At 40.6% G+C, this 21,336-nt stretch overlaps 1 protein-coding gene across 5 annotated transcripts in view; it reads right to left on the minus strand.

The window, feature by feature from the left end:
• LPCAT2 (lysophosphatidylcholine acyltransferase 2) overlaps window positions 1–21,336 on the minus strand; it is a 521,286-nt gene that overhangs the window by 473,932 nt on the left and 26,018 nt on the right. For 3 of the 5 annotated variants that reach the window (XM_073605020.1, XM_073605019.1, XM_073605018.1), the window contains exon 2: window positions 3,623–3,742. The exons of the other annotated variants lie outside the window; for them this stretch is intronic. In XM_073605020.1, coding sequence (XP_073461121.1) covers window positions 3,623–3,736 — 114 coding nt within the window. In that variant the 5' untranslated portion in view covers window positions 3,737–3,742. The remainder of the gene's footprint in view (window positions 1–3,622; window positions 3,743–21,336) is intronic. 5 annotated transcript variants of the gene reach the window in all.

Consider the following 21,336-nt stretch of genomic DNA (forward strand, 5'->3'; position numbering starts at 1 on the left):
TCTCATCAGTGATCGGGAAGGAATTTTTTCCCCCTGCTGGAGCAAATGGATCATGCTTTGTTGTTTTTATTTTGCCTTCCTCTGGATCAACCGTGGGTATAGGATTGTGTATATGGGATTGTGTGTTTTTTGGGTTTTTTTTGTTTTTTTCCCCCCTTTTATTGGTTGAACTAGATGGACTTGTGTCCTTTTTTAACCTGACTACCTATGTAACTATATAACTTCAAAATGTCTGCTATTTATTGCTGTCTGTATCCCCCCCCCCATCCATATAGCTTACCATATAACATTGCTACAATATAACCATTTTGTACACCAATTAATATAAATCAAACCACAATAAAAATAAAAAGGAGCAACATTGTATATGTCCCTGCAAAAACACACCAAGGCGCACAATAAACAAGTCCCAATACAATTACAATCATTAGGTTTTAAACCAATCTCTTTACATACAGTAGCTGTGTATATCCATATCTAAATACATCAATTCCTTTGTCATCACCCGCACCCCGCAACAGCCATAAGAGCATTAAGTTTTATTAAGGAAATAATTAAAACAAAAGTAAGTAATTACATATACAGTATTAAATAAATATTAAGGTAACTTGACTCCGCCGAGTGGGGCTACTTATGGGAAGTGCTCTCGCGATTTGGGTTTGGCCCGGGTTTCACGAAATGGATCCGCATGCTATACCATGGCCCCTCAGCTAGAATACGTACCAATGGATGCCTCTTGGAAAAGTTCCAACTGTTTCGTGGCACGCGACAGGGGTGTCCCCTCTCCCCGGGTTTATTTGCTCTGGCGATGGAGCCCCTGGCTATATTGTTGAGGGCCGACCCTGGGGTGAGGGGACTCCAGGTGGGTCCCATTGAAGAGAAGTTATCACTGTACGCGGACGACGCTCTGCTTTATCTAGCGGATGCGTCGTCCTCTTTGCAGACTGAGCTCGATCCCATTAACAGATTTGGTGGGTACTCGGGGATTCGCATTAATTGGGATAAATCGGTTCTTTTTCCGCTCCATCCCTTGACACCTAGGACACCACACCCAGAGCTTAAGTGGGTGGATGACTTCAGATACCTGGGAATTAAAATTAGCGGTAAAGTCCAGGACTACATGGACAACAATTTGCGCCCACTCATGACACAGCTTATGGATAAGTGTGCTGCCTGGCGTTCCCTTCCATTGACCCCTGTTGGCAGAGTAAATTTGCTAAAAATGATTTTCCTTCCCAAATATCTCTATCTTTTTTCCGAAGGCTGGAGAGTCTGCTGATACACTTTGTCTGGGCTGGGAGGCCACCCAGGGTGGCCAAGCAGATATTATATCTCCCACTTTCGGGGGGGGGGGGACTGGCGCTACCGAACTTTCAAATCTACTACTGGGCAGCGGTCCTGGTCACGATTCGGTGGTGGTTCTCCCAGCCCACGCAGAATCTGGCGGTCACTCTGGAGGCAGCCATTCTTGGTTCCTTTGCTGCCCTGAGCAATTTCCCATTTCGTGGTCTCAGGGCCAGCTTGTCCATGACAACTCCGATGCGAACCACTGTGAGGGTCTGGCAGGAGGCTAGAAAAATATATGGGAAGCCCAACTACATTTCACCTCACATGCCCCTATGGGGCAATCCTATGCTCCCCCATTTTTACACTATACCAGACCCCTCTTTCTGGGCAAAAAAGGGAATCCTTACACTAAAACATATAGTTAAGGATGGCAGGCTTATGACTTTCCAAGCCCTGAGGCAATCCTTTGCTATTCCATCCTCCTTCCAATTCAGATACTGGCAGCTGAAGCACGCCTTTGAGGCTCAGTTCCCTGCCCCCCTCACTCTGGAACCAGACTCCATTGAATGGCTCTTGACTTCCAGTGTGATGGGTAAGCCTCTCTCAACACTATACCTATACCTTACAGTGGAGTATGATGCTAAACTAACTAAAACCTGGGAGAAGTGGAGGGCTGATATTCCCTCTTTGGATGAGGAGGAGTGGAAGGAGTGTTTAATCTCCTACATTCCATCCATGATCGCTGCAAAAGACAGGTTTATACAATTTAAGTTCCTACACAGAGCGTATTTCACCCCACAGAGATTAGCGCGCATCTACCATCAAAGAGATCCCAACTGTCAGAGATGCAGGCAGGAGGTGGGCACTTTTTGGCACATGGTCTGGTCTTGTCCCAAACTCTGACCCTTCTGGTCGGCAGTGGCCTCTACACTGAGTAACGTCATAGGCTCAAACTTGCCGGTGGATTCCCAAATACTATTGCTCAGTCATCTAGAGGATGTTGAGGGAGATAGGTATAGTAAATTGTGTCTAACCTTCACATTGTACTACGCCAGGCGGGAAATTCTACTGCGATGGAAACTGGTGGAGCCTCCTACTCTAGCCTCGTGGATAAGGTCGGTGAATAAGGTACTCCCCCTGTATAGATTAACGTATGAAAGTAGGCAATGCCCGGGGAAGTTTGATAAAATCTGGTCATCCTGGGTGGATGCCTCCGGAGATCCTGAACCCCCTACCCCATAGGTAGGACGTGAAACATAGTAGAGGACATTCTATGTCTCCCGTCTATTCTTCTCGTGCCCGTTTCCCTTCATCCCCTTCCCCCCTCTTTTTCTTCTCCCCCCCTATCCCCCCCCCCCCCCCCATCACCCCTATCAGGATTGATTGAATATTGGGTTATTTACCTCATCTTATCTAAGAGTTTATGGTGTTATGATGCCACGAGGAGTATCGTTGAGTGTAATTTCTGACATTTGCACAACTGGAACATCTGATAAGTAGTGGATATTGCTTAAGGGAAAATCTTGTTGTTACTATTCTCACCCTAATGATTGTACTAATTTCTAGTATTGTAATGCTGATTTGTTTAATAAAAAAATTCTCTGTTAAAAAAAAAAAAAAATATTAAGGTAACACAGGCACAAAACTATTTATTTCTGCTCCTAAAGCTCATATCTAGGCATTGCTATTTTACAGGCATTTTTTGGGTGTTTTTGCAGCGTTTTTGTACAGGCGTTTTGAAGTTCAAAAGGTCGCCAATGTAGAAGGCAGTAAAACACCAGTAATCTCCCAAAAAAGAAGCTCGTGTACTTTTTTTAAGGGACAGGCATTTCGCTTTAGGCAACAGAACGCTCAGATGTGAACAGGGGCCATTGAAATGAATGGGATTCTTGTTAGGTGTTTTTTTGCCTAGATGTGAACGGAGTCTTATTGTTGAAGCTTGAAAAATACTTCTAGCATAAAGTAGTGTGCATGAACACATAGGATAAAACTTTTAGCTTCAAGGAGCAGAAAAAAAATGCTCAGAATAGCTTCTAGGAGCTTAAAAAAATGCTAAAATGTTCAAGCAGAGAAAAACAGTCCATGATAAAAAAATTCATACTGTAAGGATATGATCCTGAATATACATGACCACATCTCTAATATCAAAATGACCATTATAAGGGAGAAAAGAAGAAGAAAAAGTAATATGCATTTGCACAATTAAGCTGCTGTATTCAAAGGAACTGATGTCCTCTGGACTTGATATACAGAACATAAAATACTGAGCTTATTGGTATGTCCCAAAGTTTAAAAATGAAAGTGGCAAAGACGTTAATACACATTCTGTTCTTACCCGTATCTTATCAGTGAATGTCAGATTGATTTCATGGACAAATGGATTTGGAATTTGTGGCGGGATAAAAGATTTCTGCCGAGGCAGTAGCGGTGCCCGATAATGTAATACCATTCCAGCCTTAAAAGTAAATTAAAAAAAGACCGCAAATACAAGTTAAAAATTGTGGGTTATAAACAAAGCAAAATTTGATTTAATTAATAGACAGCTTTTACTCATACATTATAAAAGAAACCCTTCACAGTAAAATCAAATTTGTCTGGAAGCTCTGGGCTTGCCTAGAAACCTAGCATAAACTAGTCCACATAGCTTTACTTTTTACAGATATGTAATACTTTCAAATAGATGTGGTTACTTTCTGGCTCCTTTTAGCTAACCTCACTAAATCACACCTATTTATTTCTGAATGCGTCATTGTTCCTCTAAGCTCCCTCCACTTTCTACTACTACTACTATTAAAAAATAATCAAAGTTCCAGAATGACAGGCAGTTAAACATATTGTGAAATAATAAATCACAATTACCCTTGTTTTTGTAAACTCTTCATGGATGTCTCTTACTATCCTTATCTCCTAGGATACACAGTGTGCAATATTTTTTGTAACAGTTGGACACTTCCAGCAATATTGTAGGTTTCATCTTTATCAGCATAAATACAATTTCCTTGTCAAAAGAAGTTTATTGAGTATACAATGTTATAAAGATACATAAAGTAAGTTTACAAGGATCTATAAAGTAAGCTCATTGTTTTACAGTAGGGTTTATATAGGTAAATATCATGAAATTTCAAATATTAAACATTGGGTTCACGTAAACCTAAATTAAATTAAAGATATATATCATTTCCTTAATTACTTTTGTAGGTATTTAAATGATTTATACCTACCATACATATTGTTTACAAGTAGAGTGTATATAGGTCAAATAAATTCTGATAATGAGCTTTAATCGTAAGGTGGAGAAAAGGAAAGAGAAAGAAGAAAAAGGGTTGAAAGGTAGAGGTATGGTCCACAAGGTTGTCCCACTCGTCAGTTTATTATTCTTTTTAGTTCTCTTTGAAGCCTTAGAATGGGTGTCTCTGTAAGTCATTTAATCTGTTACCATGGCAACAGGACAGAGTCATTGAAGTTTGACAGGAACTGTTGTTTTATCCAAGGATGCCAAAGTTTTTCAAATTTTGGAATTTGATTTTGATCGATGGCTACCATCTTAGCATGGGACATTGTATTATTCATTCTGTGAATTGTTTCTGCTAGTACCAATGTAGGAGATTTCCATGCCTTGGCCACTGTTTGTTTTGCAGCCGTTATTAGTTGGATCATAAGTTTGAATTGAGAGAGTGTTAACCATTCTGGTTTTAGATTAAGTAAAGTTAAATATGGATCTGGTTGTATTATTTTTTTAAATATTTTAGATGCAATCACAAAGACTTCCTTCCAGAAGGTTTGGATTACTGGGCACGTCCACCATATGTGTAAATATGTGCCTATTTTTGGGCATCCTCGAAAACAAAGAGCTGAGGTATTAGGTGAATATTTTGCCACTCTAGCGGGTACAAGGTACCAGCGAGTTAGGACTTTATAATTTGTCTCCAGTGCTAAGATGTTGGGTGAAGATGACTTAGATGTGAGCCATATGTTAGACCAGTCCGTGTCTTCTAAAGTTCGTCCCAGGTCCTCCTCCCACCTCTGAACGTAAGAGGGTCTATTAAGATTTGCTACTCCATATAATTGATTATAAAGTGATGAAATTGTACCTTTAGCAAATGGATCTTTTGTACAGATTGATTCAAAAATGGATAATTGGGATAATGGTGTATCCCCCTTTAGGAATGGTGTATAGAAATTTTTGACTTGGAGATATCTAAATATCTCAGAGTAGATCATATTTTTCTCTAAGCGATGGGAATGAAAGGAATGATTTAGATGCTATGAAGTCATTTAGTGTCTGAATGCCTGATGTTGTCCAAGCTTTAAAAGAATTTGGGTAGATCCATGCCGGATAAAAGGCCGGATTTCTGATAAAAGAAAGGAGAGGATTGTGTGGAGATTGTAACTGATATTTGGTTTTTAGTTTATCCCAGAGAGATAAGAAGTGTTTAGTTATGGGATTATGAATTTTAAAGCGGTCTTTAGGATCAAGCCATAATAAATTTGATATTGATAGAGGGTCATTTTCTGAAGCCTCTATAAATACCCATAATGGGATTTCCTGTTTTGCATGGTATTTGGACAGACTGGCCAAATGTGCTGCTCTGTAGTAGTTAGTAAAATGAGGGTATCCCAGGCCTCCTTTATTTTTGGGAAGATGTAGTGTGTGTATAGGTATACGTGGTTTAGAAGAGCCCCATATAAACGAAGTTGCTCTTTTTTGTACTATTCTCAAAAAATAGGAAGGAATTGGAATAGGGAGGACTCTGAATAGATAAAGCAATTTGGGTAGAATAGTCATTTTGATTGCATTAATCTTCCCTATCCAGGATAAAGGAAGTTGCGACCATTGTTTTATTAGATTTGTGATCTGTCTTAATACAGGAGGATAATTGGTTGAGAATAAGTCAGAATGAGATGCTGTTAAATGAATTCCAAGATATGGGATTGATTTTTCTGCCCATGTGAATGGGAGTGCAGCCCTAGCCGGGATCAATTCCATGTTTGTGAGTGAAATATTAAGCACTAGGCATTTCTTAGGATTAATCATAAGGCCGGATAGGGCTGCAAATCCATCAAGAGCTGGTATTAAGTTAGGACCAGAGACCTGTGGTGATGATAGAAAAAGTAATATATCGTCTGCAAATATACATAATTTGTGTGTAATACCTCCTACTTCAATGCCAGTTATAGTTTGGTTTGTTCTGATGTATTGGGCCATGGGTTCGAGTATAAGGGCAAATAATAAGGGAGATAATGGGCAACCCTGTCGGGTACCTCTTTCGATATTAAAGGCTTCAGATTTGTATCCAGCATATTTTATATAGGCTTTGGGTTTATTATATAATGCTTTGATCCATGTTAAAAAGTGGGGTCCAAAACCCCATTTTTGTAATGAATATTGCATATATTGCCAGGATACTGTGTCAAATGCCCTCTTAACATCGAGAGATAGAAAACATAAAGGGATTTTCCGTTTTTTAGCAATATGTGCCAATAACACTGCCCTGCGTATATTATCGCCTGCCTGTCTATTTGGCATGAAGCCTACTTGATCTCTATGTATTAATTTTCCTATAATGCTATTGAGGCGTTTTGCTATTATTTTTGCTAATAATTTAATATCGAGGTTTAACAGAGAGATAGGCCGATAATTCACACAGGAAGTATCATCAGAAAGGGGTTTTGGGATCATACAAACAATTGCCATTAGTGTTTCTTGCCGAAAAGAATGTCCATCTAGAAGTTTGTTAAAAGTTTCAGTGAGAATGGGAGAGAGTATTTCTGAGAATGTTTTATAGTATAAAGCCGAGTAGCCATCTGGGCCTGGTCTTTTGTTAAGTTTTAGGTCTTTTATGGCGTTAGCAACTTCATCTATAGTTATAGGCTCATCCAAACTTTTTTGATTCTGAGATAACTCAGGTAAGGTTATTTTTGAGAAGAAGGATTCAGCCTCTGTAGGATTAAATTCATTGTTTGTCTTGTATAAAGTTGCGAGATGTGAGTGAAATTTATGGGCTATTTTAACTGGATTACAAGTGTAAACATTTTTTGATAATTTCAAACGTATTTGTGGTTTGAAAGATTTGTTAGTTGAATTTAATGCCCGAGCCAAATATGTACCTGGTTTGTTTGTATTCATGTAGAAATTGTGTTTGGAGCGTTTGAGGGATTTATCAACTGAGAAATAGATCGTATTCCAATCTAGATTTTTCCAGATGAGATTTTGTACTCTGAGATGGATTATCTTGAAATGATATGTAGGCTGCATTAAAATTGAGTTCTAGTTTTTTTGCTAGAATTTTGCGTTCCCGTTTAAATAGTGCCATTTGTCTTTGTATTGTACCACGCAAGACAGGCTTATGAGCTTCCCACAGTGTTATTGGGGAGATGTCTGTTGTATTATTAATTGATATGTATTCCTTTAAAGCTTGTTCAATGGCCATCTGATGTAGTGGGTGTTTGAGCATTATGTCCGGTAAGTACCACGTTGGGTCATGCGCTTTTGGTATGGCTGAGGCTATAGTAGTGTATACTGCATTATGGTCAGACCACGGAATCGGAATTATATCTGATGCAATAATTTCTGGTATCATTCCTATTGTTAGAAAAATATGATCTATTCTGGTGAAGGTTTGATGGGGGTGCGAGAAATAAGTGAATTTCTTTTTCATTGGGTTACTTTCTCTCCACGAATCTACCAGATTGTATTTGGAAAGAAGTTGAGAAAAAGGTAATCTAGAGGTTATTTTGGATGGTGTAAAAGGTGATTTATCTAGAAATGGGAGGAGGACCTGGTTTGAATCCCCACACATTATCACTGTTCCTATTTTGTGTGTATTAATCACTTGTAATATATGTGAGAGGAATGGTGTAGGTTGTTTGTTAGGAGCGTAGTAGGAAATCACCGTGATTGCTGTATCCATTATATAACCCATGAGTATCAGGTATCTACCTTCTGGGTCTTTAATTTCTGATGATAAGGTGAATGGTGTGGATCGGTGAAATGCAATTAGAGTTTCCCTTTGCTTGGTACAGGCAGAAGCCGTGTAAATTTGTTGATAAAAAGGAGAAATATATTTTGGAGTAGAATCTTTGGTGAAGTGTGTTTCTTGGAGGCATACTATGTGAGCCTTCTTGTTATGGAAAGTACGGAAGGCTTTGGTCCTTTTTTGAGGGACATTTATTCCCTGAACATTCAGGGAAAGTATATTCAGTGGTGCCATGGCAACAGATCAAATAGTTTTGACTTACTTTTTGTTATGCAGAGCTGACTGCGCAGATCAACCTGTGTGGACTGAAGAGATGAATAGATAGAAATAGAAAAGAAAAAGAAACCAGTGAATTCTGGAGTAAAGAGTAAAGAAAAAACCTATGAGATTAGATGATACATTGTATAAATTATTTTTTGCAAGTAATCACAATTTACCCGTGAAAGAGAATAAATATCTCTCTCAGGGGAATAAGTGCCTTCGTCACACTCCCACATAATATGGTTGGGAGAATGAGGAGGGCTAATGGGGGTACACGGATCTTCCGCTTACAGGAGAGAAGTGCTATGTCAAAAGACATCAAAATGATGTTTCATTAATTGGAGTGCAGAATATAGTTTTTGTTGAAATTGTTTATTCCAGGGTGGTTGTATATGGTTAGTCTTGCCCTGGGCTAAATAATTCAGTTAGAAAGGTACTGTTAATAACTTTGGTATTGATGAAGATAGTTTGAATTATTTTGGGATTTTAACCCTTTTAGAGTAAACAATTACATATTTTATTCATATGTAACTGTTTAGATATGTTAACTCATAAAATTGAGGTTGTATTGCTTCAGATTAGAATAAACAAAAACATAATTCTAGGAACTAGTTAGGTAATAATATATTTGTTTTAAGAAAAGAAAGAAAAAGCTTCCATTACTTCTGGATTATTGAACATATTTGTCCTAAAAAGTAATAAATCTATTGTTATTACCTGATAATATATAACTGAACAAGAATTTCCTTATTTCACTTATATATTCTAAGGCTATATGAATCAGAAGTAATAAGAAATATAACTGGAATGTAACATGATCCCACACAGTGTGTGACTATCAGAATGCAGTTACATTCAGTTATAAATACAGGTTTTTTATAGAGAACCATCTCTTAGTATAATAAATGAAGAGATATCAGGAATTAGGATGTCAGTCCATTGAATCTTCTTGGTCCATGGATGATGTGGCATAATGGCCTCTTTTGTGAGAATGATGATTCCCATTTTGTTCTGATATTTTCTGGGTGCTGTCTGAAGGTGAAGATGATGCCATTCTTCTGCGTGTGGGAGTGTTGCTGCTTGTGGGTTCTGTCAGATTTAATTTTAAAAGGGTTTGTTGTAGTTCATCTGCTGATCTGTTTCTGTAAATTGTACCTTGGTAGTTAAATCTGACTGAAAAGGGGAAGCCCCATTGATACATAATGTTGTGGCGTTGCAGTTCCATTAGTTGGGGTTTCATGGATCGTCTTTTAGTAATAGTAAGTTGGGATAGGTCAGCAAAAATTTGATAATTGTGTCCTTGAAAATTAAGTTCCTTTTTTTCTCTTGCAGCAATTAGTATTTGTTCTTTCGTTCTGTAATAATGAAATTTTGTGATTATATCACGTGGGGGTCCATCTTTCTTTTTGGCTGTGAGGGCTCTGTGTACTCTGTCCAGTTCTAAACGTAGGGATATCTGGCTTTAGTTCTTGTAATAGAGCAGTAATAGTAGATTGCAGGTCTGTCACAGTTTCAGGTATTCCCCTTATGCGCAAGTTTGAACGTCTGGCTCTATTTTCGTAATCTTCGAGCTTAGTTTAAAGTATTAAATTCTCTTTTTTTAATTGTTCCAATTCTGTTATATTTTCTTGGGTTGTAATTTCAATTTCATCCATTTTTATTTCTAAGGCTGCGGTGCGGTTTCCCAGCTCTCTTATTTCTTTGGTTAGGCTTTTTGTTATTTGGTCTGAGGTTTGTTTTAAAGCCTTATGAAGCATCTTTTCAAATTGTAATAATATTACTGGGGATGCTGAGGAGGCTTGTGGAGAAGTTTGTGAGAGGATTTGTTCTGTATCTGACTCAAATGGAGAGTCTTGCTGTGACATTTTCTGTCTGTGAGAGCGCCCTGGTGCTGTATCTTGTGAGGTGACTGGAGCTGCTTCAGCTGCAGTGAGTGCCTGTGAGCTCTTTGTGAGGTGATTTTTATTTCTGCCACGGCTTCCTCCCAGTACCATATTTCCTGCCCAAACTTTCACAGTTTGTTCCCTGGGGTAAAAAGGTTCAAATGGATACCTTTTGAGCCTGCAGGCCTCGCTTTGTCCTTCTCTTCTCTCCTCAGCGGTGTGGAGCTCTAACAATGCATGTCTGCTCTGCTAGGCTCTGCCTCCTGCCCCCCTCGCATAAATACAATTTCAACCCAATTTATTTATCATATTTTTTAAGCACATTTATTGGTTGGTTGAGAAGACAAGAATAGGTAACATGACAAAATGTGGGAATAAAGGAGTAAAACTTTTACCCGAATCAACACAAATATGGTAGAAAATAAGAATGGACCAGCAATAATTGACCCTGGTTTACTTAAGAGGTTCTCCCACTTTGCAAAGCAAATTTTCATTTATCTTAGTAAATGAGGTACGAAAAAATAAATTCACTTTGCAAAAAAGAAAAACTCATAATTATAACAATATATATAAAATAAAATAGCAGGATTTTTGCTTTATTGAATGATTAGACTTGATTGAATGATCGAGTCAACACAGCTTCACCTTACTGACAAAGCTAAATAAAAACCTATTTGAAAAGACAAAATCCATTTAGCTTAGTGAATGAGGTGAAGTTGTGCTAACTTCCATCATCCAATCATGTGCAAGCAAAAAAATAGCCCCACCCTTCCTTAACCACCTCAATACTGGGCACTTTTACCCCACTTCTTGCCCAGTCCAATGTTAGCTTTCAGTGCTGTCACGCTTTGAATGATAATTACTCAGTCATGCAACACTTTACCCATATGAAATCTCGATCATTTTTTCACACAAATAGCGCTTCACCAAAAAGACCAAAAATTTTGAAAAAAATTGGGTTTTTTTTTAGTTTCTGTTATAAAATGTAGCAAATAAGTAATTTTTCTTCATAACTTTTGACCAAAATGTATACTGCTACATTTCTTTGGTAAAATTAACCCAAATCAGTGTATATTATTTGTCTGTATGAAAGTTATAGAGTCTACAAGCTATGGTGCCAATCATTGAAAATTGATCACACCTGATGTACTGACATTTCTTGAGGCCCTAACATGCCAATACAGTACAAATACCCCCCCAAATGACCCCTTTTCGGAAAGTAGACAGTCCAAGGTATTTAGTAAGAGGCATAGCGAGTTTTTTGAAGTTGTATTTTTTTCCCACATCTCCTTGGAAAATGAAGTTTTGGGTTTTTTTCCACATTAATGTTATATTAACAAGTTATACGGCATAGACATACTTGCAACTACACCCCAAAACACATTCTGATACTCCTCCTGAGTATGACGATACCACATGTGAGACTTTTTCACAGCCTGGCCACATAGAGTGGTGCAACATCCAAGGAACACCTTCAGCCATTATCTACTTCAAGACCAGGCATTCTGAAGCTTTTTGTAAAAAAAAAAAAAAAAAATCAGTATTTTTGCTAGAAACTTACTTAGATACCCTCAAATATTAGATTTTTTTTGTGGCAGAGGCCCTAGAGAATAAAATAGTGGGTTTTGAAATTTGAAACACAATTTTACACACAAATGCATAAAAATATTTTAACAAATTTCAATGCACACAAAGACAATAGAATACCCAAGTTTTTGGTAAAATGTAAAATATAGTGTTGCACCAGGTAAATAGCTACCAAACAGGTCACACTTTAAAATTGCGCGCACTTGTAAAATGGCGCCAAACTTCGATATTTAAAAAATCTCCATAGGCGACGCTTTATAAGCCTTTATTGGTTACCAGTTTAAAGTTACACAGGAGGTCTGGTGGTAGAATGATTGCTCTCGCTCTGACGTTCGCGGGGATACCTTCCATGTGTAGAGTGATCGCCGTTTATGCATACGGTACCGTGTGCGTTCACCTTTGCACGCAAACATGGGACAACAGGGGCACTTTCATGTGTTTTTATTTATTTATTGGTGGAACACTGGTACACTGACAGATTTTTTTGTGCACTTGTACACTATGACAGATGTTGATCATCCACTGGCAGACACGAACAGATGTTGATGTTGCAATGGAACACTATTGCAGATGTTTTTGTGCACTGGTACAGATGTTCATGGGGACAGGGATAGTGGTGCTTGGTGTACTATGTGGGTGTGTGATCTGCAACAGCTCCCTGTGTAAAATTCTCATTTACACATAGAGCTGTCAGCATAATCTGCAGCATCCCCCGCTCCCCCCCTCGAACTGAGCTCTCACTGAGCTCAGTGGGGATTGCCGAGACAAAGGCTGTTTCTCGATTTACACTGTGAAGGCTGTGATTGGACACAGCCATTACGTGATCAGGAGGGCCAATAACAACGCCCATATCCCGATCTGTGTTTGACTGTGTCAGAAGATCACAGGATTGCGCCACTGCGTTCCCACCCTGCCGTTTATGTACATTGGCTGGGTGCGAAGCGGTTAAAGGCACATTACAATGCTCTACAGTTGGTTGAATTTGCCTCCAGGCAGACCTGCACATAATCTATCCACCACTATGTGTTCCAACTTGGGAGACTCTGAAAATTATAGAGTTAGGCCTTGGCGTAGGCACTGCGGCTTATGCATATATTTTCAAATGTGTGCAAACAAACCCTCCGTTTTTAACATTAATTGGGAGGGGTTAAATTTGTTTTTGTAGGCTAGCTGGTAAGTGTTCTGGGAAATCGTTGTTTGTGATGTTCATTGCTCTTCTATGTGCACCGTACTTCAAAAGGATAGTTATAGGTTGGGGTGGTTGCCACTTTTGGTTGAATTTGCTGCGGGGACGCACTGGGTGCCTTCAGCTGCCATTTTGCTCTTATTGGGCATCCTGTGCATCCCTGTACCTTTAAAGAGGGGTGGGCTCCCTTCAGGCAAACCTGCCCTTAATCTATCCACTGCTGTATATGTGCTCTAACCTTAAAGACTAGAAAATAATAGGAGTTAGGACCACAGTAAACAGAGGAACATTGGCAGCAGCTTATGCATATATTTGCAAATGTGTGCAAAGAAAACCCCCTGTTTTTAACATGAATTGTTAGACAGGTCAATTTATTTATTTATATATATATATTTTTGCAGGCTAGCTGGTAAGTGTGCTGGGATGGCTTAGATGATGAGCAGTCAAATCCACCTGGCAATGCTGGAACAAGAAGCAGACTGCCCCCTGCAGGGACCTTCAGGAATGACAGAGTCAGACTGTCTAAAGCAGGGGTCTCAACTGGCGGCCCTCCAGCTGTTCCGAAACTACAAGTCCCATGAGACATTGAAAGGCAGACAGTTACAGGCATAACTCCCACAGGCAGAAGTATGATTGGACTTGTAGTTTCGCAACAGCTGGAGGGCCACCAATTTGAGACCCTTGTCTAAAGGATGCTGTATCTGATAGATTAACACAAAGCCCATTCCATATCCAGACAATAAAGGGAAATCTCCTTAGAATGTTTAGTACAGTAGTAGGATACAGAGATGGTAGAACAATGTCCTGGTCAAGGTCAAAGGAAGAAAACCACCTTGGGGGAAAAAAAAGAGGCCCTGAGCCTTAAACAACCTCATCTTTTATGTAGCACAAGAAAGCTTTTTTTTTTTTTTTTTTTTTTTTTACAAAATATAAAAGGCCTTCAACTTAGGGATTTGCCTCACAAAAGATGAGAAAATCAACCTTGCAAGTAATAATAGGACAGATGAATATCCCAGACAGGTTTAAAGTACAGTCTTTAAAGAATGGAGAGAGCCAGACTGAGACCCTACAGAATCACCAGGAAAAGTATAGGAGGAACAATGTGAGTGACACCCTGTACAAATGCCTTCAATAAGGAATAAGAGGCAAGCTGTCTTTCAAAAAAAATTGCTCAAGCCAAGATTTGACCCTTGGTGGAACTCAAGGCTAAATTCTGATCTAGATCAGACAGGGGAAAACTTGTGACCCATTATACCAGGGTAAGCCTGCTTCTGCTTGTCAGGCATATAGGACAATAAAGATATTGCACCCTTTTGTCCCATGTGCCAGAATGTTGAGTTGCAATGGTCTGGAGTCAAATTGGGCATATGGGATTGCCTTGAAGGAGGTCACATTAGGTCCCAGACCCTTATACAAAAATGAAGCGTTGGTTGGCACCTAGAATACAGAGTCAGAACGTGGGAGCAGAGAGGCTGGAGTTTGTTTTAGGAAAGACAAACATTGAACATGGCTGTGTCTGAGATCAGGCCCAGATACACAAAGCAAGAATATGGGTTCAGTGCCGTTTTCTGGCGACTTAGGATCCTCCCAAATCTCAGTAGGATCTGTAGGATTCATTGGACATTGGCTGACAGAGTATGAGTTAACTGTTTCCTCAGAAGAGGGCCATTCAGACATCCCACTGTGGAGATGCCCTGAGAGCAAAACTGAGTGAGTACAGGGGCTAGCAACTTGGTGAAGACCAAAGGTGCAGTGGACAGGGCAAAGAGAAGGACAACAAACTGGTAATGTTGGGTGCCCACAGCATTACATAGAGTTTATGCGCCAAAAAAAATGAAGACTTGTAAGTGGACATCGAGAAGGATTCTCGGATAGAGGGAAGCAATAACTGAATGGGCAGATTCCATAAAGGATATTCTCCCCAGCACCCCCCCCCCCCCCCCATCATCCTGACCTGCTCCTGTTTGCTGTATTGTACTTTGCTGGCTGCATGTTACTGACCTCATCTATCCAATAGCCCAATCCCTGCCTGCTGTTTCTGTACTTCATTTACTGCCTGTTGCTGACCCTGGAAGTTACATTCACCTGCTAGTCCCTGCTCACCTGCAGATGACCTCCAGCCTACATCCTGCAGATGACCTCCAGCCCACATTTGTGAAGGATATTGAAGAGAATTAGGGATGGTCCTGATGTTCGAGTTCAACTCGAACATTGTGTGTTCGTTTGTCCACAAACAAACCTGAACATATGGGGTATTCACAGAAAATTTGAGTGCCGTGGAGCGCCCAATAATGCACTGCGAGATCGCAGTGCATGGACAGCTGCGGGTTGGCCAAAGCATGCACCTGACTTGCATGTTTTAGCCAATCACAGCGCGCTCTGCTGTGAGAGCCAGGGTGCCTATGGCCAACTATGGCTCAGGGGGCTAAGTCTACACCCCACACTATATAAGGCTGCTAACACAGTGGCCGTATGTAGTGTGATACATGGAAGAGACAGAACGTGAACTAGATTAGGCAGGTTAGTTAGTGCAGGCAGTTTAGTGTGTGTGTGTATACACACACACACACACACACACACAGTGTAGAATATATATACAGTGCAGGCAATGTATTAATAAAATATAATATTATGTATATTATAGTGGATATGAAAATTCAACACACCCCTGTTGAAAAGTCATGTTTCTGTGATGTAAATAAATGAGACAAAGATAAATCATTTCAGAACTTTTTCCACCTTTAACCACTTCAATACCAGGCACTTTTGTCCCTTCCTGCCCAAGCCAATTTTTAGCTGTCGCATTTTGAATGACAATTGCACATTCATGCTACACTGTACCCAAACAAGCTTTTTATAATTTTGTTTCCACAAATAGAGCTTTCTTTTGGTGGTATTTGATCACTGCTGGCATTTTTATTTTTTGCGCAACAAATAAAAAAATACCGAAAATTTTGAAAAAAAAGAAAGTTTTTCTTTGTTTTAGTTATAAAATTTTGTAAATAAATATGTTTTCTCCCTCACTATGGGCACTGATGAGGCTGCACTAATGGGCACTGATAAGGTGGCACTGATGAGGTGGCACCAATGAGTTGGCACTGATGAGGTGGCACTGATGAGGTGGCACTGGTATGCAGCACTGATGGGCATTGATAGGCGGCACTGATGGGTGACAGGGATGGGTACTTATGGGTGGCACTGATGGGTGGCATGGGTGGGCACTGATTGGCACTGATAGTTGGGCACTAAAAGGTGGCACTGATGGACACTGATGGGTGGTATTGATGGACACCGATAGATGGCACTGCTGGGCATCACTGATGAGGAGACATTTGGCAGGCACTGACTGACTGGCACTGACTGGCAAAATGTGTGGGCACTGATTGGCATTGGTTGGGCACTTACTGGCATCCCTGGCGGTCTAGGGTGGCATCCCTGGTGATCCATGTGTTGTGGTAGTCCTGGTGGTGTCCCTGGTGGTCCAGCGTGGGCATCCGCGGGGGGGCTGTGCTGATAAACAATCAGCACAGACCCCCCCTGTCAGGAGAGCCACCGATCGGCTCTCCTCTACTTGCGTCTGTCAGATGCGAGTGAGGAAAAGCCGATCAACGGCTCTTCCTGTTTACACTGTGATCAGCCGTGATTGGACACAGCTGATCACGTGGTAAAGAGCCTCCTTCAGAGGCTCTTTACCGAGATTGGTGTAGCGGTGTGTCAGACTGACACACCGCACCACCGATCGCCGTGATGCATGCCCCCGCGGGCGTGCGGCGGCTGTTATCCTGCTGGACGTCATATGACGCCCAGTCAGGATTAGTGAACCAACGCCCGGCTGTCATTCTGCTATAGGCTGGGCGTGAAGTGGTTAATGTGACCTATAAATGGTACAACTCAACTGAAAAAAAAACTGAAATCTTTTGGGGGGGGGGGGGGTAAAAATTAAAAAAAAAATAAAATAATGTGGTTACATAAGTGTGCACACCCTCTTATAACTGGGGATGTAGCTGCATTCAGAATTAAGCAATCACATTCCAACTCATGGTAAATAGGAGTCGGTACACATCTGCCATCATTTAAACTCCCTCTGATTAACCCCAAATAAAGTTCAGCTGTTCTAGTAGGTCTTTCCTGACATTTTTCTTAGTCGCATACTACAGCAAAAGCCATGGTCCACCGAGATCTTCCCTAGCATCAAAAGGGATCTCATTGTTAAAAGGTATCAGTCAGGAGAAGGGTACAAAAGAATTTCCAAGGCATTAGATATACTGTGGAACACAGTAAAGATAGTTATCATCAAGTGGAGAAAATATAGCACAACAGTGAATTTACCAAGAGCTGGATGTCCCTCCAAAATTGATGAAAGGACGAGAAGAAAACTGGTCAGGAAGGCTGCCAAGAGGCCTACAGCAACATTAAAGGGGCTGCAGGAATATCTGTCAAGTACTAGCTGTGTGGTACATGTGACAACAATCTCCCATATTCTTGAGATGTCTGGGCTATGGGGTAGAGTGGCAAGACGAAAGCCTTTTCTTACTAAGAAAAACATCCAAGCCCGGCTAAATTTTACAAAAACACATCTGAATTCTCCCAAAAGCATGTGAGAAAATGTGTTATGGTCTGATGAAACCAAGGTTGAATTTTTTGGCCATAATTCCAAAAGATATGTTTGGTGCAAAAACAACACTGCACATCACCAAAAGAACACCATACCCACTGTGAAGCATGGTGGTAGCATCATGCTTTACAGCTGTTTTTCTTCAGCTGGAACAGGGGCCTTAGTCAAGGTAGAGGGAATTATGAACAATTCCAAATACCAGTCAATATTGGCAAAAAACCTTCAGGCTTCTGCTAGAAAATTGAACATGAAGAGGAACTTCATCGTTCAGCATAACGACGACGCAAAGCATACATCCAAATCGACAAAGGAATGGTTTCACCAGAAGCAGAGTAAAGTTTTTGTATGGCCCAGTTAGAGCCCAGACCTGAATCTGATTGCAAATCTGTGGGGTGATCTGAAGAGGACTGTGCACAGGAGATGCCCTCGCAATCTGACAGATTTGGAGGGTTTTGTAAAGAAGAGTGGGCAAATATTGCCAAGTTAAGATGTGTCATGCTGATAGACTCATATCCAAAAAGACTGAGTGCTGTAATAAAATCAAAAGGTGCTTCAACAAAAGTATTAGTTTAACCACTTCAGCCCTGGAAGGATTTAACACCTTCCTGAGCAGAGCACATAGTTACATAGTTATAGTTACATAGTAGGTGAGGTTGAAAAAAGACACAAGTCCATCAAGTCCAACCTATGAACTTTTTGCAATTCGGCACTGCGTCACTTTAACTGACAATTGCGCAGTCGTGCGACGTGGTTCCCGAACAAAATTGATATCATTTTTTCTCCACAAATAGAGCTTTCTTTTGGTATTTGATCACCTCTGCGGTTTTTATTTTTTGCGCTATAAACAAAAAAAAGAGTGACAATTTTGAAAAAACGCATTATTTTTTACTTTTTGCTATAAATATCCCAAAAAAGTATATAAAAAACATTTTTTTTCCCCTCAGTTTAGGCTGATACGTATTCATCTACATATTTCTGGTAAAAAAAAAAAAAAAATCACAAGACGCGTTTATTGATTGGTTTGCACAAAAGTTATAGCGTCTACAAAATAGGGGATAGTTTTATGGCATTTTTATTAATATTTTTTTTTTACTAGTAATGGCGGTGATCAGCGATTTTTATCATGACTGCGACATTATGGCAGACACGTTGGACACTTTTGGCGCTATTTTGGGACCATTTACATTTATACAGCGATCAGTGCGATTAAAAATGCACTGATTACTGTGTAAATGGGACTGGCAGTGAAGGGGTTAACCACTACTGGCAGTGAAGGGGTTAAGTGTGTCCTAGGGAGTGATTCTAACTGTGGGGGGGAGGAGCTATGTGTGACAGGACACTGATCACTGCTCCCGATTACAGAGAGCTGTGATCAGTGTCCTGTCACTAGGCAGAACGGGGAAATGCTTGTTTACATCAGCATTTCCCCGTTCTTCCTCTCCGTGAGACGATCGCAGGTATCCCCGCGGGCATCAAGTCCATGGGACCCACGGTCGGACTCACGGAGCTTGCGGTGGGCACGCGCCTGCTATACAGACCTTGCAAGATCACGTACAATAACGTGATTTCGCTCAGCAGAGCCAACCTGCCGCAGTAAAACTGCGGCGGCTGGTCTGCAAGCGGTTAAGGGTGTGCACACTTGTGCAACCATATTATTTTATTTTTACTTCCCTCCACCTAAAAGATTTCAGTTTGTTGTTAAACTTAGTTGTACAGTTTATAGGTCACATTAAAAAGGTGGAAAAAGTTCTGAAATGATTTATCTTTGTCTCATTTTTTTTACATCACAGAAACCTGACTTTTTAACAGGAGTGTGTAGACTTTTTATATCCACTGTGTGTATATATATATATATATATATATATATATATATATATATATATACACACATATACACACATACATATACACACACACACACACTCACACACACACTGCATTCAGTGTAGATTATTTATAATGTACAGTGCAGTCAGTGCAGAGTATATAATACAGTGCATTGAAGTGGCTAAGGGGAACTCTATGACAGAATTAAGAAAATGGGGTCCCCCCAAAATCCATACCAGGCCCTTTAGGTCTGGCATAGATTTTAAGCAGAACTCCAAGCCAATTTTTAAATTGGCGTGGGATCCCAACCAAAATCCATACCAGACTCTTATCTGAGCAAGCAGCCTGCCAGGAAAGGGGGGACGAGCGTCCCCCCCTTCCGAACCATACCAGGCCACTTGCCCACAACATGGGGAGGGTGCTTTGGGGTCTCCTCAAAGCAACTTGTCCCCTTGTTCATAGGGATAAGGACCTCTTCCTGACAACCCTGGACATTGGTTGTCGGGGTCAGCGGGTGGAGGGGGGCTTATCGGAATTTGGATGCCCCCTCCTATGTGAATGGGTATCGGGTACATTGTACCCCTACCCTCTCACCAAAAAGTGTCAAAAAATAAAAACCACAATAGACAGTTTTTGACAATTCCTTTATTAAAAAAGAAAGAATCTTCAATCACGCCGCCCGACGGACCCGAAAATAGAAAAATAAAAAAAAAAGCTCCTCCGCAATGGGAGGCCTCCCGGCAAATGCTGTCTCTTGGCTGTGACAGCTGTTATATATGCAAGGGTGGGGCCACCCGGTGAGTGACCCTGCCCCCCTCTGATGTCATGTGATGTTTTTTTTTTTTTTCTTTTTTAATAAAGGAATTGTAAAACTGTCTATTGTGGTTTTTACTTTTTGACACTTTTTTTGGTGAATCGGTAGGGGCACAATGTACCCAATACCCATACACATAGGAGGAGTGGGATCTGTTGGCCCCCTTGTTAAAGGGGGCTTCCAGATTCCGATAAGCCCCCCACCTGCAGACTCCGACAACCAATTGTCAGGGTTGTCGGGAACAGGGCCTTGTCTCCAAAGCACCTTCCCCATGTTGAGGGCACGTGGCCTGGTATGGTTCAGGAGGGGGGCACTCACCCCCCCATCCAGTCCTCCAGGCTGCATACTTGGATAAGGGTCTGGTATGGATTTTGGGGGGGACCCCACGCAGATTTTTTTTCCTTGATTTTTCGTCTATATTGCTGGGAGCCGACAATATATTACAGCCGCGAGCAGGTTTAAAATTACATTTTTTTCTTTAGAAATGTAATTTTGCTGCAGCACTGTTCTACACATCACACAGATGCACCACTTTGGGTGAGTGGGACCCCACAGGCACGATATTTAAAAGGAAGATTTTATTTTTATTGTTTCACTTTAAGCATTATTAAAATCACTGCTCCTGAAAAAAAACGGTTGTTTTAAAAACTTTTTTTGCATTGATACATGTCCCCTAGGGCAGTACCCGGGTCCCCATACACTTTTTATAGCAATAACCTGCATATTAGCCTTTAAAATGAGCACTTTTGATTTTTTATGTTTGTTTCACATGGACTTTAATAGGGGTCGAATGTTCGCTCAAACTTTTTTCCTGTTCGCATGTTCTAGTGCAAACCGTGCAAATATTCTCGTATCTCAAGGGTAGGGATGAGCTTCGAGTTCGGGTCGAACTCATGTTC

The sequence above is a fragment of the Aquarana catesbeiana genome, linkage group LG11, assembly GCF_042186555.1.
Source record: "Aquarana catesbeiana isolate 2022-GZ linkage group LG11, ASM4218655v1, whole genome shotgun sequence".
NCBI lineage: Eukaryota > Metazoa > Chordata > Amphibia > Anura > Ranidae > Aquarana > Aquarana catesbeiana.